Below are 25,380 nucleotides of genomic sequence, written 5' to 3'. Positions count from 1 at the left end.
CGAGTCAGCGTTGGACCGGTACTTTGATCATTTCATCCAAAAGGTGAGTTTACGTGCAAATCTCAAAGTCTGACTTCCTGTCTGTGTCTCTCAGCTCCGAGCCCTAAATCTTTAACCCACCTGATGTCCTTTCAAAAAGTTTCTATATCAGAAATTTTGGGTTTCTTTCAACCAATTTTTCAAAAAGAAATGTGGAAAATGTGGAAAACGTGGAAACAACGCTCTTCACAAGTAAAATAAATGATCAGTGCACTACTTTCATTGAATTTGGGTTTTTATTCAATTTTATAGCAGTCGAAGAAAATAAATCAACAAAAATGCTGAAAAAAGTGACAAAAATGCTGAAAAAAGTGACAAAAATGCTGAAAAAAGTGACAAAAATGCTGAAAAAAGTGACAAAAACGTTGAAAAAAGTGACCAAAATGCTGAAAAAAGTGACAAAAACGTTGAAAAAAGTGACCAAAATGCTGAAAAAAGTGACAAAAAGTGCTGAAAAAAGTGACAAAAACGTTGAAAAAAGTGACCAAAATGCTGAAAAAAGTGACAAAAATGCTGAAAAAAGTGACAAAAATGCTGAAAAAAGTGACAAAAACGTTGAAAAAAGTGACCAAAATGCTGAAAAAAGTGACAAAAATGCTGAAAAAAGTGACAAAAACGTTGAAAAAAAGTGACAAAAATGCTGAAAAAAGTGACAAAAATGCTGAAAAAAGTGACAAAAATGTTGAAAAAAGTGACAAAAATGCTGAAAAAAATGCTGAAAAAAGTGACAAAAACGTTGAAAAAAAGTGACAAAAATGTTGAAAAAAGTGAAAAAAATGCTGAAAAAAGTGACAAAAATGTTGAAAAAAGTGACAAAAATGTTGAAAAAAAGTGACAAAAATGTTGAATGAAATGAAAAAAATGCTGAAAAAAGTGACAAAAATGTTGAAAAAAATGCTGAAAAAAGTGACAAAAATGCTGAAAAAAATGTTGAATGAAATGAAAAAAATGCTGAAAAAAGTGACAAAAATGTTGAAAAAAGTGAAAAAAATGCTGAAAAAAGTGACAAAAATGTTGAAAAAAGTGACAAAAATGTTGAAAAAAAGTGACAAAAATGTTGAATGAAATGAAAAAAATGCTGAAAAAAGTGACAAAAATGTTGAAAAAAATGCTGAAAAAAATGCTGAAAAAAGTGACAAAAACGTTGAAAAAAGTGACAAAAATGCTGAAAAAAGTGACAAAAATGCTGAAAAAAGTGTTGTTTGTATATGTTGTTTGTATACCTGGAGTGGTAACAAAAATAATTTCCCCCTGGGATTATTAAAGTATTTCTGATTCTGATTCTGAAAAAAGTGACAAAAATGCTGAAAAAAGTGACAAAAATGTTGAAAAAAGTGACAAAAATGCTGAAAAAAGTGACAAAAATGTTGAAAAAAGTGACAAAAATGTTGAAAAAAGTGACAAAAATGTTGAATAAAATGAAAAAAATGCTGAAAAAAGTGACAAAAATGCTGAAAAAAGTGACAAAAATGTTGAAAAAAGTGACAGAAATGCTGAAAAAAGTGACAAAAATGTTGAAAAAAGTGACAAAAACGTTGAAAAAAGTGACAAAAATGTTGAAAAAAGTGAAAAAAATGCTGAAAAAGGCTGCTCCAAACCTCTGGAATAGTTTACCTATTCATGTAAGAACAGCTCGGACCATTGAAACGTTCAAGTCCTTGCTTAAGACCCATTACTATGCATTGGCTTTCAATTCAAGTTGAGCTTTGATACCTTGACCTTTTCTACTGTTGGTTATTCTGTATTGTGTATTGTTTGTGTATATTATCATTTAGTTTTTTTTTTAGCTTGTTAAGCACTTTGGGCAACTATAGTTGTTTTTAAATATGCTATATGAATAAAATTGAACTGAGGGAAGGGAAGCGCATGGCTAATTCACCGGTATTTGCTTCCTTTTCTTGGCAAGGCAAAGCATAGACCGTTACACAACGTTAACGGTGTGTTTAGAACCGTGACCGTTAACTTCTCTAGGTTAGATATGATGACTGAAAACACTCCTGTGGGTCGTATTAGAGGGGAAGTAGTATGCTTGGTAGTAGGATCCAATCATTGTTGTTTTAAGTTGTTTTATGGGATTTGTTGACGAACCGTAGTAGAATATCACTTAATCTAAGCTGTAAATTCAGATATTCAGTCGTTGTAACTCACTCGGTCGTCTCTCGCTGTAGGACTCCTCCAAGATGGAGGAGATGGAGGTGAATGAAGAGTTCTTCTGTCTTCTGCCGGAGGAACTCGTGACGCTGAACAAAGACGACCCAGGTAACGGTGACAACACGGTTAGTTTGAGGCTACATTTACACCACTACGTTTTGGTTTAAAAATGAATATCTTTTCCTCTCATTCCCCCTGCTCTGGTGTTTCCTCCTCTCATTCCCCCTGCTCTGGTGTTCCCCCCTCTCATTCCCCCTGCACTGGCGTTTCCCCCTCTCATTCCCCCTGCTCTGGTGTTCCCCCCTCTCATTACCCCTGTTCTGGCGTTACCCTTCTCATTCCCCCTGCTCTGGTATTTCCCCCTCTCATTACCCCTGTTCTGGCGTTACCCTTCTCATTCCCCCTGCTCTGGCGTTACCCTTCTCATTCCCCCTGCTCTGGCGTTTCCCCCTCTCATTCCCCCTGCTCTGGCGTTTCCCCCTCTCATTCCCCCTGCTCTGGTGTTCCCCCCTCTCATTCCCCCTGCTCTGACGTTTCCCCCTCTCATTCCACTGCTCTGGCGTTTCCCCCTCTCATTGCCCCTGCTCTGGCGTTTCCCCCTCTCATTCCCCCTGCTCTGGCGTTTCCCCCTCTCATTCCCCCTACTCTGATGTTTCCCCCTCTCATTCGCCCTGCTCTGGCATTCCCCCCTCTCATTCCCCCTGCTCTGGCGTTTCCCCCCCTCAATTGCTCTGGCGTTTCCCCCTCTCATTCCCCCTGCTCTGGCGTTACCCCTTCTCATTCTGAACTGTGTTACCAGGCAGCAGCAGCAGTTTGGACTGCAGCTCCCAGAATCCCACAGCAGCGGCCATGGCTGGATCGTCCACGTCGATGCTGGAGGATCGTCCCACGACCCTCGTGACGTCTGTGACACATCAACAAGAATTCCTCCCACAGATACAGTGAGTCACAAACAACACATTCTCACTCCCATCGCGTGAAATACGGATGCTTGGTCAGGTATCTTTGGCGTTGTTATTGGCGCTAAAAGTCTCCTTTAGCGTCAGATCTAGCTGGGTCGGGACTATTGACGTCACTTTTGACGCAGTTAGTTTAGTTTTTTTTTTTAGGACAAGATGGTGGGTGGGCTAATAAAAGGTACGTTTACATGAGATGCAGGACAAGAACATTTATGAAAAGAACGGGACATTTGGGTTTAGGAAAAGAAAAATGGGACAGTTGACACGGGACACAAACCCTGGTCTCCTGGGGGAAAGTCCTGTGTTGTTTGACCAATCCACCCTCCTTACGCGGGATTTCGGGCTTTCATACTACTCTCTACTGTTGTCTCTCTACATACTACTCTCTACTGTTGTCTCTCTACATACTACTCTCTACTGTTGTCTCTCTACATACTACTCTCTACTGTTGTCTCTCTACATACTACTCTCTACTGTTGTCTCTCTACATACTACTGTCTACTGTTGTCTCTTTACATACTACTCTCTACTGTTGTCTCTCTACATACTACTCTCTACTGCTGTCTCTCTACATACTACTCTCTACTGCTGTCTCTCTACATACTACTGTCTACTGTTGTCTCTTTACATACTACTCTCTACTGTTGTCTCTCTACATACTACTCTACTGCTGTCTCTCTACATACTACTCTCTACTGTTGTCTCTCTACATACTACTCTCTACTGCTGTCTCTCTACATACTACTCTCTACTGTTGTCTCTCTACATACTACTCTCTCCTGTTGTCTCTCTTCATACTACTCTCTACTGTTGTCTCTCTACATACTCTCTACTGTTGTCTCTCTACATACTACTCTCTACTGTTGTCTCTTCATACTACTCTACTGTTGTCTCTCTACATACTACTCTCTACTGTTGTCTCTCTACATACTACTCTCTCATGTTGTCTCTCTTCATACTACTCTCTACTGTTGTCTCTCTACATACTACTCTCTATCATTGTCTCTCTTAATACTACGTCATCTTCAAGCGCCGCGTAGCTGCTGCTCTGCCCGGTGCGTTCTACAATTACGCTGAAGGGGGATTTTTGCGTAGTATCTCATGCTGAAAGCCACTGCCCAAGCATCTGTATTTTATGAGTTTGGAGTGAGAACGGGTTGGCACAAAACCATCTCACCACATTTAGTTGCTGCTGGAGCTTTTGATCATAGCACAAGACCCTCAGTAGACATACAGTACTTCTGCAACGCATTCTCACTCCCATCTCGTAAAATACGGACGCTTGGTTAGGTGCCTTTGGTCGTTGTTATTGACGCTAAAAGTCTCCTTTAGCGTCATATAATGCGCTTTAACTAAATGCGCTTGGTCGGTACTATTGGCGTCCCTTATGATGCAGTTATGTTAAGGAAAAGGTCGTGGGTGGGCTTACGTTTCCGTGACACGTGGGAATAACGGGACGGTTAAAGACACACGCGGGACACAATCCCCGGTCTCCTGGGTGAAAGTCCTGTGTTTGACCCATCCATCCCCCCAACCAACCTCCTTATGCGGAATTTCGCCCTTACATACTACTCGCTAAACCCCGTGTAGCTGCTTCTCCCCCCGGTACGTTCTACAAACACGCTGGAGGGGGATTTTTTCGTCGCTTCAGATGCAGCAGACAGCCACTGTCCAAACGTCCGTATTTTACGAGTTCGGAGTGAGAACGGGTTGACTTCTGCAACGCATTCTCATCAACTGGTTCTTATGACATTGTGCGTAAACTTATGCACAACAATTCATATGTTATCCAACGGAACTGCAGTGATGCTGACAGTAAGAAATACGTGGAATACTTAACAATTACACAGCTTTACTTTTCAGAGCTATATGTTCAAATGCTTCATGAGAACAGCCTGACTGTACTGTGGCTTTAACATCCCCTCTCAATAACATCCTAGTCCCAGTATCATGCTGCATTCATGTGTTGTTGGCAAAGTCTGATGTTTGTGTATGTTTGTGTCCAGGAACATCATCTGTACGGTGAATCTGGGCTGCCAGCTGGACCTGCACCTTATTGCTTGCAAAGCGTGGAACGTTGAATACAATCCAAAGGTACAGACTCCTGGAAATAGTACCCAGACTGTGCATGGGCGAACATGCACGGACGTTGTTTCGATGCATTCGCAGAGCTGTTCATTTTATACCTGTACAGATTTTTTGGTATAATGTTGACATGTTTTTCTTTCTTGCTTTGAACCTGCCACCCAACAAGAGCCCATGGATTCTCTGTAGAGAATAGAAAATAGAGAATAGACTTTATTGTCTTTGCACAGAGAAAATTTGCAGTGCCGTAACTGAACATGAAAGTAATAAATACACAAATAAATACACTCTGATATGCACAGAGTAATCCCAGTCAATAAATATACGAACAAGCGTTTTTACAAGCATGGAAACAGCATTGCACAGTTTGTATTTTTGCACGTAAAGTTCATGGAGCCTCAAAGAACTATTTAAATAGTGTAAAACTCCTTTTGTACTTTAAATCTGTCATCTGCCAAAGTGATGCAAGCTGCCGTGTTGAAAACCAACCTCTAAATCAGCCTGTTGTTTCCTCCGGTTGTGTTTCAGGTTTATAAGGCGCTCATCATGAGGCTCCGCGAGCCGCGAACCACAGCTATGATCTACAAAAATGGGAATTTGGTCTGTTTGGGAGCCAAGAGGTCTGTCTGCCTGTCCGTCTGGACTTATCTCCAATATCTTTGGTGCTGCAAGACGGTTTTCCAGACAGCGTATCTCTCTCTCCTCTGTGTGTTTGTGCAGCGTGGCGCAGGCACGGCTGGCGGCCAGGCGGCTCGCCCGCAAAGTGCAGAAGCTGGGCTTCCCCGTCCGCTTCCTGAACTTTAAGATCCAGAACATGACGGCCAGCTGCGACACCTTCACAGTCAGTTTGGAGCAACTGGCCCTCCAAGAACACTGCAGGTCAGGACACAGTTGGCCGTGGCCAACAGTTACATTAACTACATGTACATCGCTACCTTTTGGTTTTTAAGCATTTGAGTTTTGAGGAAAACTTGAGGGGGAATAAGAGGGGGAAACGCCAAAGCAGAGGGAATGACAGGGGGAAACGTAGCAGTGGAGATGGAGCCTGAGCTGATTGTTGCACAAAGACTGAATGCACCTGTAAGCCTAACTCCTTAAAAAATGAAAACGAACCTCATAAACAAACTCAAAAGCATTCAGGTTTACATGTCGCAGCTCGACACTAGACACGTTTATTCAGTATTTCTTTCGTTTTTTAGCTATAAAGACACGACCTTTAGCTCCATAGCTAGCCGCTACTAAAACCACACTATCTCCGTTTTACATTTCTATTTTTACACCTGTTCAATAATCAAGATGTGTGGAGTTTACGGAGCCCCCCTGGGGTCAGCTGAGAGAAAAACTAAACCGTGCGCACAGAATAAAAAACTTATTTTTTAAAAGTAAGTGCTGTATTAAAACTAGCAGGAGACAAGTTATAATTGAGGTAAGTTTGGAGACACTACCTTATTTAATCATTAAATTAATAGATATTTTTGTGTCGGTGTTGTAGTTTGTAGACGGGCCCTAAGCACTTGTCTTACTGCTGTCTCACCACCGTTTGCTACTAGAGACCAACGTTATTTCTCCAGGTTGGAGGACGGCTCGTTTTGATGAAAATTAGTTTGTAGCTCGTTGTTAACCATACTACGGTAGGAAAGATGCATCGTTTGTGATTTAATAACATTTCACTATAGAGTAATTGATCCCGGAAGTTCGAATCTGTGAATATCTTTCTAACTTTGCTCACTTTTATGAAACGAGGGAACGGATTTTTATTCTGTGCGCACGGTTTAGTTTTTTTTTCTCAGCTGACCCCAGGGGGGCTCCGTAGGAGTTGTTTCAGGATGAACTTATTTTGTTTTGAGGAGAAATGTACTCCAGTCCAGACTGATGTCATGAAGTGACGAATGCACAACACGCCAATTTGTATGCCATTATTGGTGTGTTATCAAGACGCATACTCGCTTTTTAGCGTGTTTATCAACGCCTCCATTGACTTACATTACCTTGCGATTGCGTGTGAATTGACGCCGTAGCGAGTAGTATGAAAGGGCGAAAATCTGCGTAGGGAGGTTGGTCGGGGGGGAGGTGACTTTCACCCAGGAGAACGGGGATCGTGTCCCACGTGTCACGTTTCCTAAGCTCAACCGTTGCTTTCTTCTTGCAATAACACGCCACGTGGCGTGTATGTTTACGTCCGCCGTATACAGCGTAGACATACATGCAGATAGGTCAAAATGCGTACAGATAACACGCCACTTGGCTTAAGAAAGTGGGCGTGTATGTTTAAGTGAAGTCATGATATCACGTTGTCCAGTCTGTAAGCACTAAACTTGAAACTTGATTTCTGATCGCGCAGTATGTTTTAATTCTCATGTGACCGACCTGTTTGATCCTGAGTCAGGTTTTGTGTGTGTTTTTAACTCTCCACAGTTATGAAGCAGAACTGTTTCCTGGCCTCTTCTACAGTGGCATCCCCAACCTCTCTATTGTCATCTTTGCATCCGGCAAGATGTCTTTGGTCGGTAAGTTGTGTTTGTGTTGAACAGTACACCGCAGCAGAGCAGCCAATGCCTATACCATCAGGGGCGTAGAGTAATTTCAGGAGGGGGACAGATTGTTCAGGAGGACGGTTTTTATTGAAAGACCCTCTCCCATTTGTCTCTCCAAATCGCCGATTCCAACTAGCCTACATTTCGTTTATGATTGATGAAAACACTGACTTTTCCATAAACCCGCTCCATCCAGTTTTACTAGTTTTCTTATTACGAAATAGCATTTTACTGTGACAAATGTTAAGAGCCCCAACACTGCTGGGAGAGGCACTCGTAATTTCGTTGGATTCATTGTAATATAATGACAATAAAGGATTCTTATCTTATAGTAGATTTTAAGAGTTGGTAAGAGTAGGCTTTATTTTGACAGGACAGCATAGACATGAAAGGGGAGAGAGAGGGGGAATGATATGCAGCAAAGGTTGGAACTGAACCCGCGGCTGCTGCATCTAGAACTAAGCCTCTGTATATGGGCGTATGCTCTACCAGGTGAGCTATACCCAGGCGCCCTATTAGCTCAAAAGCTACCGCCGCCGCTACGTCAACTTTTAAGGTGGAATATTTTCTTGCGTCACTCAGTGGATGATTTGCCGTCATGAATCAATCGATACCTTAAATTTCAATATAACAACTTTGACCATTCCCTCTGTTTTTATTGTCTCACGTGCATGATATATGGTCAATGCTCGTGCATGATATACAGTCAATGCTAGTGCATGATATACGGTCAATGCTAGTGCATGATATACGGTCAATGCTAGTGCATGATATACAGTCAATGCTAGTGCATGATATACGGTCAATGCTCGTGCATGATATACGGTCAATGCTCGTGCATGATATACAGTCAATGCTAGTGCATGATATACGGTCAATGCTAGTGCATGATATACGGTCAATGCTAGTGCATGATATACGGTCAATGCTAGTGCATGATATAAAGTCAATGCTCGTGCATGATATACGGTCAGTGCTCGTGCATGATATACGGTCAGTGCTTGAGCATGATATACGGTCAATGCTCGTGCATGATATACGGTCAATGCTTGAACATGATATACGGTCAGTGCTTGAGCATGATATACGGTCAATGCTTGAACATGATATACGGTCAATGCTCGTGCATGATATACGGTCAATGCTTGAACATGATATACGGTCAGTGCTCGTGCATGATATACGGTCAGTGCTTGAGCATGATATACGGTCAATGCTTGAACATGATATACGGTCAATGCTCGTGCATGTTATACACTTTGGGGATGATTGGATCCACAAGCCATTTAAGAAATGTATATGAATTTCAATCGGTGTATGCAAAATATAAATATATATAAATAAAAAAAAATAAAAAAATAAAAAAATAAAAAAATAAAAAAATAAAATATATATATATATATATGTGTAATAACTTCATAGTGAAGGAGTCTTTATAATTACAGTCTTGTATCTTGTGTTGAATTCCAGGAGCAACAACGGACGTTCAGATCTATGAAGCTCTTGGTATCATCCGTCCAATCCTGAGCCGCTTCAGGAGGCACTAACCTAATGAGAGACAGACTCCTGATTTGTTCATTTTAAAACTTGTGTTAATAAATAAACTGTTGTTGTTTTTTAGAGTCAGGGGATTCTTTCTTTTTAAAAAAAATTTAAAAAGGGAAGAAAAACGATACCACTCAAATAGGTAGTTATCTGGAAATGAAAATGCATCTATAGTCAGGAACACCGGTCACACTGGCCAGCTCGGGAACACCGGTCACACTGGTCAGTTCTGGATTTGTGCCAGTTCTCAATAATATTCAACAGGCTAAGCTGCTTGACTCTGATTGGCTAACAGCTAGCCAATGAGAGCCTGGCTATCAGCATCCTTTTCCCAGTGCAACTGGGCGAGCTCATGAATAGTAATGAGCTTAGGCAACACCACGTCAGACTGACAGGCTTTTGTAATTGGCCTGATTTCTCTGCTTATTTCTTTTCAGTGGCTAGAGCTGACAGAGGAGGTAGCAGTTCATTTTCACATTCACGACATAACACAAACACATATGGACCTAACATATTTAAAAAATACAAGTAAAAATGGTTTTGTGTGGCAGGGCACCTTTAAGTGATTGGTGTCGTTAGAGTCAACGGAAATATATAGTTGTGTGTTATTGGCGTAGAAATGCTAGTTGATATTGTGCTAAGAAGAATAGCAATGGGCCAAGAGCGGAACCCTGTGTAAAGGTACTGGAGATGATCGAGAATTTCTGATTTCCACACAGAAAGACCTTCCAGACAGATAAGAACAGACAAATCTAAAACCACTCTTGAAATGCCCATCCATTTTTTAAGACATTGAATTAAAATACTATCGTTAATGGTGTCAGAAGCCGCAGATAGATCCAACAGCAGTAAAACAATGTGTTGACCACAGTCAACTGACATTATCCCTTACATAAAGAGAAACATAAAGTTTAATAACTCACAAGTAATCAATGGTAAAAAATGTTGTCAGTGTTTTTGTTGACAATTGTTTGAGCTTTAAATTTGAATGAACTGCCTCAAATGTAAACTCATCAAAAATAAATGGGTTTATAATCTGAAAATTTGTAATAAAATACATTTATGCTGTTGAAAACATTACTAAGAATTTAGATTTTCATAATAGTCTGGTGAGTTCAGCACAGCTCTCCCTCTCTACACTTAAAATTAAATAGAAAGACAAGCACAGGAAGTTACAACTGAACTCATAAGGACACAGTCGAATGTGTTATTGTCTAAAAATAAATCTAACAAAAAAACTGAAAAATTATTTCAAACTAAAATTAAATAAAATCCAAATGTCAAAAATAATGTACATTTTTGGATATGAAAATTAGTCCAGACAGAAAGACACAGGAGACAAAGTGAAGACATCAGATCATCTTAATGCTCAGCTTCTTATTTATTGTCACCGTACAGCAGATAAAGATTCACATTAGAGTTTCAAACCTCACCAAACATCAACTGGCTGTCCTGAACTACAAAGATGGTTTCATACTTTTCATTTAGTTTTTACAGACTCTTTTAGAATCATGTTAGCAGTTCATGCAGTGATATACACCCGATCAGACTATATATGTGTTTACATTTAAAGATTATGGGCCCTACTTTTCTTGCTACTGGTCACACAATTGACTTTTCTTCCATGTTGCAGCGAGCTGCGACTGCCTTAAACTAGGTCTGCACAATATATTGTATTTTTTAATCGCGATATCGACTTGCACAATAAACACATCACTAAAGGCTGCGACATTTCGCGAAAGTAAAATGTAACTTTCATTATTTTTTTAGTGCTGTCTTTTATATTCAATTCAATGTTCAATTTGTTAAATAAAATAATGTTGGAAATTATTGTTTTTGTTGTTTTAAATCAACAAACTGTTGTATTTTAGTAGAATACTGAAAGCAGCAGAACTGAGAACACGTTAATATCTGTTTATTTATCACAAGTGATATTGTTATCACCATATTCAACAATTTATCACATATGTTTCTCATATTGTGCAGCCCTACTTTAAACCACCACAGACAGTAACAAGAATTACAAACATCAGTTGGTTTTCTTGTGCTGGTGCCCAGTTTCGGGAAAATAAGACATATTGTGAGATTAAATGCTTAATGAGAGAAAGAGAAAGAAATCACAAGAGATGAGCTGATATTCTGCTGTACGTTGGTCCTGGAGAACTACAGCACAGGACGGATCTTCATGCTGATGGTCTTCAGGGAGTAGTTATAACCTTTAAAATGTACCCACTCCACTCCAACATAAGAGACAGTGCTGTCAGCCCCCCAACGATAAACGCCGTTCGGATTTGCATGGTGACAGCCGTTGAACCAGAATGCCCCCAGGGCATATCTGGCACAGTTTCCATACCAGTTGTCCTGGTCTTTGTCAAAGGTGGTGAACTTCATTCCGTTGTGATAACTCAGGGAGTCTCCTACAGAAACAATGTTTGTCAAAAAGTATATGAGACTATTTGTGATGCGGTTGAAAATAAATAAAAAAAAATAAATACTATATATGGATGATAGAAAAAAATCAACCCACTCACCTGCCCCTGCACTAATGAGTCCAGACACACTCAACACAAATCCGTCACCTTCACCGACGGAGAACGAAGAGTACCGAGTGAACGCTTTTCTCCCCTCAAAGTCCTCCATGTCGACCAGCAGCTCACTCTTTCTGTTGTTTGTCAGGTAGTGGATGTTGTCAAGACCTGCACACACACACACACACACACACACACACACACACACACACACACACACACACACACACACACACACACACACACACATTTATGGCGCTTACCCACTGCTAGTACCAGCTCTGCTTGGCTCAACCGAGGTGCCCCATCCTTCATTTTCCATTGCAGATTTAGTACCGCCTCATGCGTGAGGTGAGATTGGCTGGTACATAATACATTCAGTCACAGACATACATTAATGAATTCATAGTCATACGTTCAATGAGCAGCGATGAATGTATGACTATGAATTAGTTAATGTATATCTGTGACTGAATGTACAGTATGCATGGTTATGAATGGAGGAATGAATGCATATTTGTAACTGAATGTATGGATATTTCTGAATAGATAAATTAATGTTTTATTTACGACTGAAGGCATGGATGCTTATGGAAGTAGGAACCAGTATTTGTAAGGCATGTATGGGGGAACATAATAATGTAGGAAGGATGGCTAGCTTTGAATAGCCCAAATGTCCACTGTACATTCGTCTTTTAATTGTTTTAACCCTGTGCTTGTTGTGTGTCTCTGTTGTAACTCTTGCAGCAATTTCTCCCAGTGTCCAAAACGAATGTCTCCTCGGGGAGACTAATCCAGATACTTTGACTTTGGTTGTCATAGCGACGCCGCAGGAAACTGCCGTGACCTAACGCGACACACATACAGAACGTCGAGGTGTGTTGTTTGTGATTCTCGGTATGTTGCTGTTGACACAAGACATATTTTGTTTCAAGAGAAGCTGGAGGCAGTAAAAAAAAAACGCTGCTAGCTAAACTATTTAAAAATGGCGGGTTTGTTCAGGACACCCCCATCTGTCGCTAGCAATGATGATGCAGTGATTGGTGACGATTCTCTCCGACCAATCAGTAGTCTGCAGGTTTTCACGTCACCTTTTGTATCGCCTCAGCTCGCTTGGAACCTCAGCGGAGGTGATACTAAAAAAAGTACCTGTTGGCAGGTACTAGGGACTTTGTTTCATAATGGAAAACCAAAAAAGGCGAGTAGAGTCGAGGCGAGTCAAGGTACCATGTAGTGGAAAAACGCCATTATACGTGTGTGCAAATTGGTACCAGTTTAATATCTTGTACAGATGTGTAGTAAATTCAGGAAGAGAACTAACTGATCTAAGGACTAACGTTTTTTTGGTCAAAGTTCCATTTCTGGAGTTACACAACAGAATTTAACGTGTGAACTTAATGAACAGATACTTTTATGAAGTCATGACTTAGTTTGGTTTCATTTCTCACCGAGCCAGTACTCTCCAGTACCACTACCAAAGCCGGCCTTGTATTGATTCCAGCCCCTGTAGAAGTTCAAAGTGCCATCCAGCCTCCTCTGGAACACCTGGGGGGACGGGATGGGGGGGTTAACTAGCTAAACACACAAGATATCTGACAGATCATGATTCCACAAACAACGTTTTTACTGGAATGTGATTTATTGTGAAGGTCCAACAGCTTGACTGAATACTCACCGTCCACCGTCCTCCTTCTGAAGTCATGTCACAGTACACCTACACACAAACACTTTCATCAGTAAATGTGATAATTTAGTGGTTTAAATTTGTACATTAATGTACACCAATGAGCACGGCCACACGGAATTTGTGGATGCAGAGTTTTCAGAAATTAAAATAAAACTCAATAACATGAATTACAGTGCCTAAACCTAACCAATCCAACTAGGCAACAAATACTAGCCAATCAGATGCAGAGTAAGGCGGGACATTCCTTTTCCATCCTAGGAAACGCACGTTTGCATCCCGGGTATTAGGGCTGTGCAATTAATCTGAAGTTTTGACTGTGATTTTGATATCAGCTCCTAACGATCACAAACTGTAATCTTGCCCAACCAATCATTTGTATAGCAAAATAACTAATGAAAACAAACATAAGACAACTGAACACTTGAACAAACATCAGAAAATCAATAATTTAATCTGTGCAGATGGTGCAGTCTAAACCAAAAAGATCTTTGTAAATCTGTGTGTATGATGTTTACAAAGCAACCAGTAGAGGTGACACGTAGAGGGGAGGAGCTTGACATTTTAATTGCATTCAAGTATCTTGGGGTGACATTGGACTCTATATTAACCTTTAAAAGTCACCTGAAGAAAGGTTTCATATTTTTTTTATGTACAAGGCTCTGTATGGGCTTGCCCCACGTCCTTTAAATTAATTCAATAAAAAGATGGCTGACAGCAGCATTGGCACCAGGGTTCACCACATTTGGACAAACTGTGCTGTCTGTATAAGAGACGTAAATATTGGAATAGCCTCCCACGTGCAATAAGGGAGTGTCCTAAATATTCTACTTTTGAGACTCAGTTCAAACAATGGCTTAAAGGCAGGGTTGGTAACTTTTTCCAATATACACTTTTTTATATATTGTTTAAAATGATCTTTACACCACGACAACCCGGAAATATACCTTGACAGCAGACCTCTTTCCAGCGGGATAGATGGTGTACACTCCACTGGGATTGCTATTGTCTCGCAGATAGATGGCACTGCAGTCCACCGGTCGGCGGATCTGCTGGCAGCTGGCCAACAGTGGAGCCAGCAGGAGGAGGAAGACTGAAACCAGCTGGAACAGAAGAGATGTCATTTTGACTAAGGTTTGAATTGTACAAAGTGTTTTAACAGTTTGGCCTCTAGCTTCATAACGGTGTTGACAAAGTCAGCTCTTACAGAAAGAAAGGTGGGGTTAATTAACTAAAATGATCTGCGTGGGTTGTTTCTGTAGTGATTGTAGATTGTAGAGATTGTGATTGGTTTAAAGAAATACAAACAACCCAGAGCATTTCTTTCTCCCATCCCAGAATGCATCTGTTATTTAGCCAGACCTTACTCCACAGCACTGTGGAGATGGAGCTGGCAGACTATCCCTGTAACAACCATCTAATCTACTGATATCAAGCTTCTTTACAGTTTCACAGAACTTTGAGATTTGTATATTTTACAAATCTCAAAGTTCTGTGAAACTGTAAAGAAGCTTGATATCACAGTTCACAAACTTACCTTCATTATCAGATTTCTGCTGAAATTAATCAACTGCTGATGTAGATCTGTCTGATGCTCTGAAAACACATTAAGAGTAAATTAAAAATGATAACACTTAATAATAATGGTACATAAATTATGATTACAAATTTACAAGACAGAACAAAGCCAGAAATCTCGGTGTAGTCATGGACTCAGACCAGAATTTCAACAGCCACATTAACACAATTACAAAGTCAGCCCATTACCACCTTAAGAATATATCAAGGGTTAAAGTACTTATGTCTCAGCAGGACTTGGAAAAACATGTCCATGCTTTTATCTTCAGTAGACTTGACTACTGTAATGGTGTCTTTACAGGTCTCCCTAAAAATCAGACAGCTGCAGCTCATTCAGAACTCTGCTGCTCGAGTTCTCACTAAGACCAAGAAAGTGGATCACATCACTCCAGTTCTGAAGTCTTTACACTGGCTTCCAGTGCCTCAAAGAATTGTTTTCAAAATACTTTTGCTGGTTTATAAATCACTAAATGGTTTAGGGCCAAAATACATTTCTGATCTGCTAGTAAACTATGAACCACCCAGACCTCTCAGGTCGTCTGGGACAGGTCTGCTTGTTGTCCCCAGAGTCAGAACTAAACAGGGAGAAGCAGCATTTAGTTTTTATGCTCCACATATCTGGAACAAACTCCCAGAAAACTGCAGGTCTGCCACAACTCTCAGTTCTTTTAAATCAAGGCTGAAGACCTTTCTTTTTGATGTTGCCTTTCTTTAAATAATTGTTAATTTATTACACTGAAGTTGCATTGTTGAAACTGTATGACCATCTATATAAGCATATAAAGAAAATTAAAAAGTAAGACCGGTGGGACCGGCCCGTTCTGGGAACGGCAAGGATTGCAGGTGGATTACGTGTATAGAGCAACGGCTTATACATTGTCCCACACTAGCAGCCTAAAATCTCGTATTTTATCTGCTTTTATATTTTTAACTGTTTTTAACTGCTCTTTAATGTTTAATTTCTTATATTGCACTGTAACTTTTATTCTGTTTTTCAGTTTTTATTTGTTTTTAACTGCTCTTTAATGTTTTCTGTAAAGCACTTTGAATTGCCCTGTTGCTGAAATGTGCTATACAAATAAAGCTGCCTTGCCTTGCCTTACAATTCTTTAGAGTATATGTCCACTGCTGTGACTGGTCAGTTTTTTTGAAGAAGACATGAATAATAAATCAGAAATCATGATTGAAATATCTTAATTGATGCATTAATTAACGTATTGTTCCTGCATTAAGTCATGCTTGAGATACTTTTAATCCTTGTACATTACTGATAGTTCATGAAGTACTACATGAATGAATTCATGCTTTTTCATGCATGAAGTCATGATAATTTATGTACCATTATTATAAAGTGTTACAAAAATGTTTAGTTTCAGTCAACAAAAACAGGCAACAGATTATGTGAATGAAGAATAACAAGTGTTGGTGTTCAGGGTATCATTGGATAATCCGTAATTCATTTGTAATTAGATATATGAATAACCCGTATATTTGTTAAGTGTTTCAAAAGGAAAAAACGGAAAAAAACGTTTCTGTTATCAGAATTAAAAAAAACAAAAATCAAAAACAAAAAAAGTATTTGCAAAAACCAAAACATCAAAAAATTGTACACAGTGTTTGGATGTTTTTTAATTATTTTTAATTTTTTGATTCTGAGACCAGAAACAGTTTTTACTAGTGCTGTCAAACGATTAAAATATTTAATCACGATTAATCGCATTAATGTCACAGTTAACTCGCAATTAATCGCACATTTTTCTCTATTCTTTTTTTTTTTTTTTTTTTTTTTTTTTTTATTTATCTTTTATTGGAAAAGCATATTGAATTTTACAATTGTATGACATATTAAGTATATTACATTGCTTTACCGTTTTAAATTTTTAATACAAGAACAACAGAACTCAAGTGCGGGTGGCGGGGGAGCCAATTTTCTTCCATATTATTTAAGTTAGTGGTATTCATTTAAAATTGAAAATCTGTGCAAAATTAGTAAGAGGCAGCAGTATCTACACAAAGTCTGATCTAATCGGCTTAACATATTCCGTCCACTTGGACCATATCTTATAGAAAGTGTCCCTCTGCAATTTGAGTGAAAAGGACAGTTTTTCCATTGTGTAGATCTCGTGCACAATGTTAATCCAGTCCTCAGTTGTTGGTGGTTCTGGTTTGAGCCATCTCCTCGTTAGAGCCTTTTTACTTGCTGCTAGTAAGATGTAAAGAAGTTTCTTCTCCTTTGAGTCCAATTGATCCGTTGAAATGTTGCTGAGATATAAGGTTTCAAAAGCAAATGGAAAAACAAATGCAAAAACATTCTGTGTATGCTCATGAATCTTAGACCAATACGGAGAAATAACTCGACAGTCCCAAAAAATGTGGTAATGGTTAGCACCACACCCCCCACATCTCCAGCAAGCATCTCCATTGCCCCGATACCTCTTCTGAACCGGGGTGATGAAAAATCTCATTATACTTTTCCAACAAAATTCACGCCATACATTAGAACCAGTTGAAACCCATTGTATTTTGCATATATGTTCCCAACATTCCTCCGTGATTCTCAAGTTACCTTCTTTTTCCCACCTCGTTTTAACATAGAGTGTGTTGTCCCTTTTACACCGCAGGATGCTGTTGTATAACCTAGATATAATTTTATGGTGTGCTCCTGAATTTGTAGTTAATGATATAAATGTACCCACGAATCCTAGATTGTTTAAATTCACTTTCAATTTACATTTTTCTCTATTCTAAATGTCCCTTGATTTTTTTTTGTCCCATTATTTTTTCTCATTTTAATGCTCTTATCAACACGATACAACAATACTTTTAAAACGGTGCCTGAACCGAATGAGTCATATATATAAAAAACGAGCACCTTGTTCAATTGTATTTGTCTGTTCTATATGTTCAACAATATAAAACAATAAAAAGTTGATCTAATAAAAAAAGGAGCACAAAACAGCGAAAATAACCACTGGATGGGATAAGGGTATTTTACAATAACTTTGAATGCACCACGAGGCTGGCAAGGTGAGGCTGAGTCTGTTTTTCAGACAACGGCAGCTCCAGTCTGGTGTTAGAATCCTCTACAGTGAAATACAGTCACACTTTACACCGTTTAGCTGTCAGCATTTTAACTGTGTTTACTCCAGCTGCTAGCTAACAGTAGGTTAATGTTACCTGCTGCTAAGGGTAGTGTTGACTAGCGTCCTGTGCGGCGATGTTTCAGTTCCCTTTTTTGGAGCATCAGAGAGAAGCGCAGGCATTTAAGTGGCACCTAAATAAGGCACCGAAATCCGCGTTGCTATTCGGTACGGTAGAAAACGGTCGTTAAGGCACCGGTGCCATATTAGCACCGGGTCTCGGCATTAAAATGGGTTTGTATTAACGCCGTTAATAATGCGTTCAACTGACAGCACTAGTTTTTACATATTTAATTTTAAAACAAATGTTTTTCATTAATTACAAATGAATTACAGATTATCCAATGATACCCTGACTGTTGGTGTTCAGGTTCTGGCCTCGCTGCTCCCCTTCAAAAATACACTAAGATGAGAACAACAGAGACGAGATTTTCGTTTCCCAAAAGACGATTTAACCAGAACAATGTTAACGCACTAATATCACCTTAAAGACTCAAATGTATCACACACGATTGCCAGAAAGTTCATTAAACTAAAGTCACTTTTCTTCTCTTACTTTTTTAGTCTCTTATAAATGCAACAAACTTCAGCTCAACTTTTCTGTAAATTCATTTTGGGTCAAACAAAAATCCCCAAAAGACGGTCATGTTGCCACAGTTGATCTAGTCACGTCTCTGTAATGTCTCTGGTTGGATGCTTACCTGTCTGAACTCAGCTGCAGGTTGAACTGAAGAGTCTTCGTGTCTTCAGAGGAAACAAGCTGCTGCTTTCTGCTTCAGTCTGTCACAGCTTCACTACTTATATCTGCAGAAGGCTGTGATGTCACATCGCCTGCCCTTTTTACCAATACAGACATACAATTCCAAGGAACTTTTCTAAGTGTGTATTTAGTTTAACCCAAATATTTGAACATCAGCCCAGGTAGATATTAAATAAATAGAAGAAGATCATGTTTCTCTTTAATAAACAGAATTGTGTTACCAGAGGACTTCTGCATTATGATTATTTAGTCATTGATACCCGGATCTCTTTCTGATGATTTCTGTTCATTCAAACAGGACATCCTTATTAATGAACATGGCCTGCTCCAGCTTTTCTCCCAAACGACTAAAGGGGAGAGGGAAAGGGGCTCAAGGGATTTATAGATGCAGGACCACAGAAGAAGAAATGAAGGACTGAACTTTAACACAGGGCCCACATTGCACCAGATAAAATTTGAAGAGAGAAGTAATCAGATTTTGTATAATTATAAAAAGTGACATATAGGCAGATACGATGAAACAAAATTACAAAACATAAAACAAAAAGATGCCCATAACAACAAACCACACTGGCATAACCACATAAACAGTGAACAAACCAGCAATAGCAGCAGGAGCAGGGCTAGAAGGGGGGCAGAGGGTGAAATCCCGCCCCCCTGTAATAGGATTGGCCCTCCTATGGATCAGAGTACTGTCCATAGAAATGAAATGGATCGAAAGGCCACTGAATGGTTTCCCGTGGTCATTTGATTGGGACAAAACAAAATGGTGATTGTTGGTAAACTGTATCGCAGTTCGCTGGGAGGAGAGCTGCCCGACGCAGCTCGGGATACGTTCTCAGAGTTGCAGGGAGTAAGAAGGGACAGTTAGACCCAGCGCTAGTGGGTCAGTGGACCGTTAACGTTAGACCCAGCGGCAGTGGATCAGTGGACCGTTAACGTTAGACCCAGCGGGAGTGGGTCAGTGGACCGCTAACGTTAGACCCAGCAGCAGTGGGTCAGCGGACCACTAATATTAGACCCAGCAGCAGTGGGTCAGTGGACCATTAACGTTAGACCCAGCAGCAGTGGGTCAGTGGACCGCTAACGTTAGACCCAGCAGCAGTGGGTCAGTGGACCGCCAACATTAGACCCAGCGGCAGTGGGTCAGCGGACCGCTAACGTTAGACCCAGCAGCAGTGGGTCAGCGGACCGCCAACGTTAGACCCAGCAGCAGTGGGTCAGCGGACCGCCAACATTAGACCCAGCAGCAGTGGGTCAGCGGACCGCCAACGTTAGACCCAGCAGCAGTGGGTCAGCGGACCGTTAACGTTAGACCCAGCAGCAGTGGGTCAGCGTACCACTAACTTTAAGCCCCGGCAGCAGTATTGGAAGGTTATTCGTTACCATGGCAATGGTACACATAAAATTGGCTGCTGCTCTGACCATTATGCTACGTTGATTTAAATGGAAATGGCCTTTCTTTCCATTTTATTTCTATTGTACTGTCACTTGGCTGCCTGCCGTACGGCCACAGGCAGAGAGGAGGGGTGGTGGCTGAGTTAATCATGTGCCTGTGAATGTTGAAATGAGTTGATATATACTGTATGTCCATGAATATATGAAGTCATTTTTGAGATCCTGCAGGATCAAACTTGTCTCATATCTGTTGCATGAATAAACAGATGTTATTATAACCCACATCTATCTTTAAGAGTTTTCTCTCATTTATGTTTCACTAGAATTAAGAACTGACAAACAAGAAACATGTCATAATAAATTAAACTAGATACACACTTGTATGCATTTTACAATGTGTATTTAGTGAGCAGGAGCAGATCCCTCCTTTATATAAATATTTGAATTGATATCGAATTGCGTTCCTCTGCATTTGTATTTCTCTGCATCCATCTGGTAGACATCCGACACTACCAGCTGAATGCTGTGTAAATGTTTGCTTAATGCTGGGAAGGAAATAACGAAAGCCATAATTACAAGACATAAATAATAAGTTATATAAAACTAAATTAAGAATGGAAAATAAAACTAGATGAAAAAAAAAAAGTATAAAAGAGTAAATGGAAACAGAATTGCAGGATAAAGTTAGAGTAGTGATTAATAGCAGCACTTGGTGTGTGTGTGTGTGTGTGTGTGTGTGTGTGTGTGTGTGTGTGTGTCTGTCAGAAGGGAGGGGTAGATAGTCAAACATGTCCATTTAATGATTATGATACGTTAAAAAACGTGAGTCCAAACTCCAAAATATTATCATCACCAGAGAGATAAGAGTCTGCTGAACGCAGTGTGTTTGTGGTGTTCAATATATACGACACAGAGCAGGTTGTAAAAATGGAACCATCTGCATCCTTCTAAATATTTCTTCACCTTGTTTCTATTGGGGCCTATTCGGCAGTTAATACCACAGAGCCAAAAGTCCGGTGTGTCCACCAGAGTGATGATGTGATTAACGAGAGAATTAGTGTTTGTTTGTATGAATATAGATTTGTTACAAACATCATTTAGAATATGATGCAAAAGCCTGTAACATATTTACTTGTCACCAACCGGCGCAAAGCTTGTGACAAAGAGGGCAGTGTGTGGAGTGTTTGCATGAGTGAGGAATGTATGGATGCATGGTAGCTTCCACAGAAGTGTCAAAACAAACCCAAAACCAGAAGATGTTGATCCTAGGAGAGAGAGACAAACACTATGAGACATGGCATGTAGATATAGCCTTGGTTGAGGCCTAGATTGAGGCCTACCCAGGTGTCAGCCCATTAGCCAATTAACCCTCCTAAACTGCCAGCTCCTGCAGGAAGGCCAGTTAAGCTAACAGCAGATAGAAAAGGGAGGGATCGTGACACATAATATAGTATATGGTAAATTATGATAAAGTATTATAGTATAGAAGTACATTTTATGTGGTACATATGAATACGTATATATATATATTTATATATATATATATATATATATATATATATTAATCCTATTCCAGTGGAGCGGGATTTCACTCTGTGCCCCCTTTCTATCCCTGCCCCTGCTGCTATTACTGGTTTGTTCACTGTTTATGTGGTTATGCCGGTGTGGTTTGTTGTTATGGGCATCTTTTTATTTTACGTTTTGTAATTTTGTGTCATCGCATTTGCCTATATGTCACTTTTTACTTTTATTACACAAAATCGGATTACTTCTCTCTTAAAAATGTATCTGATGCAATGTGGGCTCTGTGTTGAAGTTCAGTCCTTTATTTCTTCATCTGTGGTCCTGCATCAATAAATCCCTTGAGCCCCTTTCCCTCTCCCCTTTAGTCGTTTGGGAGAAAAGCTGGAGCAGGCCATGTTCATTAATAAGGATGTCCTGTTTGAATAAACAGAAATCATCAGAAAGAGATCCGGGTATCAATGACTAAATAAACACAATGCAGAAGTCCTCTGGTAACACAATTCTGTTTATTAAAGAGAAACATGATCTTCTTCTATTTATTTAATATGTACCTGGGCTGATGTTCAAATATTTGGGTTAAACTAAATACACACTTAGAAAAGTTCCTTGGAGTTGTATGTCTGTATTGGTAAAAAGGGCAGGCGATGTGACATCACAGCCTTCTGCAGATATAAGTAGTGAAGCTGTGACAGACTGAAGCAGAAAGCAGCAGCTTGTTTCCTCTGAAGACACGAAGACTCTTCAGCTCAACCTGCAGCTGAGTTCAGACAGGTAAGCATCCAACCAGAGACATTACAGAGACGTGACTAGATCAACTGTGGCAACATGACCATCTTTTGGGGATTTTTGTTTGACCGAAAATGACAGAATTTACCGAAAAGATGAGAAGAAGTGTGTTGCATTTTAACTATAAGAAAAGAAAAGTGACAGTTTAATGAAATTTATGGCAATCGTGTGTGATACATTTGAGTCTTTAAGGTAACATTAGTGCGTTAACGTTGTTCTGGTTAAATCGTCTTTTAGGAAACGAAAATCTCATCTCTGTTGGTCTGATCTTAGTGTATTTTTGAAGGGGAGCAGCGAGGCCAGAACCTGAACACCAACAGTAAGGGTATCATTGGATAATCTGTAGTTTATTTGTAATTAATGAAAACATTTCAACATTTCTTGTCTTGGAATCAAAAAATGAAAAATAATTTAAAAACATCCAAACACTGTGTACAATTTGTTTTATTGTTTGAAACCAAAAACAGCAGTGACATGGGTTTTTTGATGTTAGATTTTTTCTTTGCAAACAAATTCATTTTTTTGTTTTTCCTTTTGAAGAAAGTAGTCGAGACAGGTGACCTGATTTTAGTTTTTTTTATTCTGACAAGAAGCGTTTTTTTGTTTTACAACAGTTAACAAATACACGGGTTATTCATTTTCTAATTACAAATGAATTACGGCTTATCCAATGATTCCCTGGTCCGTGTACTTTTTCGTTCATTTGATTTTCATTTCATAAACAGTATTAAAAAACAACAAACGAATGGTTATTTGATTTTCGTTTTAAAATACAAAATTTGAAATTGAAGTACAAGGTATTTTTTCCTTTTCATGGTCAAAAGGGGATGGAAGAAATTAAAAATATGCTGTGATTTTCATTTTCTATTTCAAATAACAAAAATAAAATCACTCGAAAATAGAAATGAAAAAAGCCTGTTATTTTCATATTCAGAGACCGGATGTTGTCATTTCCAAGGCAATAGCGCCAGTGTAGCCTACCAGTGTTGCTTTCAGCCCAGGCTAAAATGACTCTGGAAACATACTCTTGATAATGCTTGGGGGGAATTTTATTTCATAATGTCACATTTATTTATTACCCTCTCTCCCTGCCTTCCTCTGACTCTCTGTCTCTACCCGCCGCAGACAACTTCGCCCCAACAGAGTCGAACCAGCTGAGGAAATAGAATTTCAGTTCACGGCTGTAACGTTACCGTTATGCCACCATTACCAATCCCAGCAAACTTTCTGTTGCTTGCTGATCTGGCAGAGAGTCACCGGGGGTTTGGGATCAGATCATAGGGATCAGACCTCCGGTGCTGGGTCTAATATTCTAATATTAGCTGCTGCTGCTGCTAGCTAGCAGCTAGCCTCCAGCCCTGTGACCTCGGTCCCCGCGGATCGCTCCCCAATGCTGACTGACTCTGGTCCGTCTGCAGAGCTGGCGTTACCCACTCTAGCTGAGCTGGGAATCTGCCGCACGCGTGTTTTAGTCATATTTTCTTTTGTTTGCAGATAGTGATATGCTATGATGCACTGATGTCAGGCAGGCTTGCTAGTTGCTTTTAGTCGAAGTCTGTGAGATAACAAAACTTCCTTTGAATATAACGTGCATATAAATAGACGGAATAAATAAAAGTCCCCTGAAATAAATAAAAGTAAAACATATGTATTTAGGCTATTAAACTATAATGACTAATGCGTATGTTCATATGTATTGCCTCATTTATGTATTTTATGATCTATTTCATAGCCATATTTATGTATATTTATGTAAAGGGGGGCAAAAAATGGATGATCAGTCGCTCAGGAAGTTATAGGCTACAGTTTCCCTCAACTGCAGCCGGGACATTCTAAAACGCTTAACGTGAAAAAGCTTAACATGGTTTAATCTACCTAAACAATGATCAATCAGATATCAGTCAGTTATCAGTCAGATAACGTCTATAATAATTGGACTTTGGGTTAGATTTTTTTGACAGTTTTCAGTGGTTATGAGGAGCAATATGAGATAGAAATTTGGTAATCACTGATCATTGTTTAGGTACAGTAAACCACGTTAAGCTTCTTCCTCGCCATAGGCGCCAATGAAGAAGAAAACGTTAACGTGAGAGAACTTCTATAATCGTTGAATTTCAGTTTAGTTTTTTTAAACGGGCTAGTGTTCATGACAAGATATGGCCATGAGAAATATGGTGATGGTTAAGTGTTTTTTTTTTTTTCATGTTAAGCGTTTTAGAATGTCCCCTGCAGCCTGAGATAAAGGAAATATGGTAGTGTATGTTTTGGTCATTCGATTTTCATTTCATGAAATACATAAATGAGGCAATACATATAAACATATGCATTAGGTAAAGTAATTTTAGCATGGGCTGAAAGCACCACTAGTAGGTTACACTGGCGCTGTTGCCGTGGAAATGACAACATCCGGTCTCTGAATATGAAAAAACAAGCCTTTTTTCGTTTCTATTTTCGAGTGATTTTATTTTTTGTTATATGAAATAGAAAATGAAAATCAAAGTATATTTTAAATTTTTCCCATCCCCTTTTGACCATGAAAAGGAAAAAATGCCTTGTATTTCAATTTCAAATTTTGTATTTTAAAACGAAAATCAAATAACCATTTGTTTTTTGTTTTTTAATACCTGTTTATGAAATGAAAATCGAATGAACGAAAAAGTACACGGACC

General features: G+C 39.4%; 3 protein-coding genes across 6 annotated transcripts in view; 2 read left to right on the top strand and 1 right to left on the bottom strand.

Annotated features, from left to right (window-relative positions):
• The window catches only part of LOC116058520 (TATA-box-binding protein-like), a 62,592-nt gene that overhangs the window by 129 nt on the left and 37,083 nt on the right, over nt 1-25,380 (top strand). Inside the window, exons 1-8 of one of the 2 annotated variants that reach the window (XM_031311361.2) lie at nt 1-43; nt 2,208-2,298; nt 2,990-3,131; nt 5,156-5,243; nt 5,763-5,854; nt 5,955-6,113; nt 7,650-7,741; nt 9,239-9,355. The exon at nt 1-43 is cut by the window's left edge and continues 129 nt beyond it. In XM_031311361.2, the coding sequence (XP_031167221.1) occupies nt 1-43; nt 2,208-2,298; nt 2,990-3,131; nt 5,156-5,243; nt 5,763-5,854; nt 5,955-6,113; nt 7,650-7,741; nt 9,239-9,315 (784 nt within the window). In that variant the 3' untranslated portion in view covers nt 9,316-9,355. Of the gene's footprint in view, nt 44-2,207; nt 2,299-2,989; nt 3,132-5,155; nt 5,244-5,762; nt 5,855-5,954; nt 6,114-7,649; nt 7,742-9,238; nt 9,356-25,380 lie in introns of those variants that run through there. The other variant, XM_031311362.2, reaches the window with a different exon arrangement.
• LOC116058527 (microfibril-associated glycoprotein 4-like) lies at nt 10,671-19,051 on the bottom strand. 3 transcript variants are annotated; one of them, XM_031311369.2, is made up of 7 exons: nt 18,945-19,051; nt 15,063-15,121; nt 14,473-14,628; nt 13,517-13,555; nt 13,290-13,386; nt 11,845-12,009; nt 11,263-11,730 (listed from the first exon to the last, which is right to left on the bottom strand). In XM_031311369.2, exons 2-7 carry the CDS (start codon nt 15,066-15,068, stop codon nt 11,477-11,479), a joined length of 717 nt encoding a protein of 238 aa, XP_031167229.2. In that variant the 5' UTR covers nt 15,069-15,121; nt 18,945-19,051; the 3' UTR covers nt 11,263-11,476. The 3 variants fall into 3 exon arrangements, 2 of the variants coding, with proteins under 2 accessions (XP_031167229.2, XP_031167228.2); XR_004107068.2 differs by lacking the exons at nt 15,063-15,121; nt 18,945-19,051 and adding an exon at nt 10,671-10,960 and having other exon boundaries at nt 11,306-11,730; nt 14,473-14,649; XM_031311368.2 differs by lacking the exons at nt 15,063-15,121; nt 18,945-19,051 and having other exon boundaries at nt 14,473-14,649.
• The window catches only part of LOC116058528 (microfibril-associated glycoprotein 4-like), a 37,232-nt gene continuing 34,462 nt past the window's right edge, over nt 22,611-25,380 (top strand). Inside the window, exon 1 of the mRNA XM_035997646.1 lies at nt 22,611-22,696. The gene's annotated coding sequence lies outside the window, so the exon portion shown is untranslated. The remainder of the gene's footprint in view (nt 22,697-25,380) is intronic.

This window comes from Sander lucioperca, chromosome 22, assembly GCF_008315115.2.
Source record: "Sander lucioperca isolate FBNREF2018 chromosome 22, SLUC_FBN_1.2, whole genome shotgun sequence".
NCBI classification, from domain to species: domain Eukaryota; kingdom Metazoa; phylum Chordata; class Actinopteri; order Perciformes; family Percidae; genus Sander; species Sander lucioperca.
Note: the sequence above shows the minus strand (reverse complement) of the source record. Positions and strands in the feature narration are given on the sequence as shown.

Excerpts from the sequence above, each read along its gene's own strand:
- LOC116058527 (XM_031311368.2), bottom strand. The coding sequence starts at position 14,649 with ATGACATCTCTTCTGTTCCAGCTGGTTTCAGTCTTCCTCCTCCTGCTG. Across the intron at positions 13,556-14,472 it reads GAAAGAGGTCTGCTGTCAAG|GTGTACTGTGACATGACTTC; the intron begins GTATATTTCCGG and ends GTTTGTGTGTAG. Across the intron at positions 12,010-13,289 it reads TACTGGAGAGTACTGGCTCG|GTCTTGACAACATCCACTAC; the intron begins GTGAGAAATGAA and ends GTGTGTGTGCAG.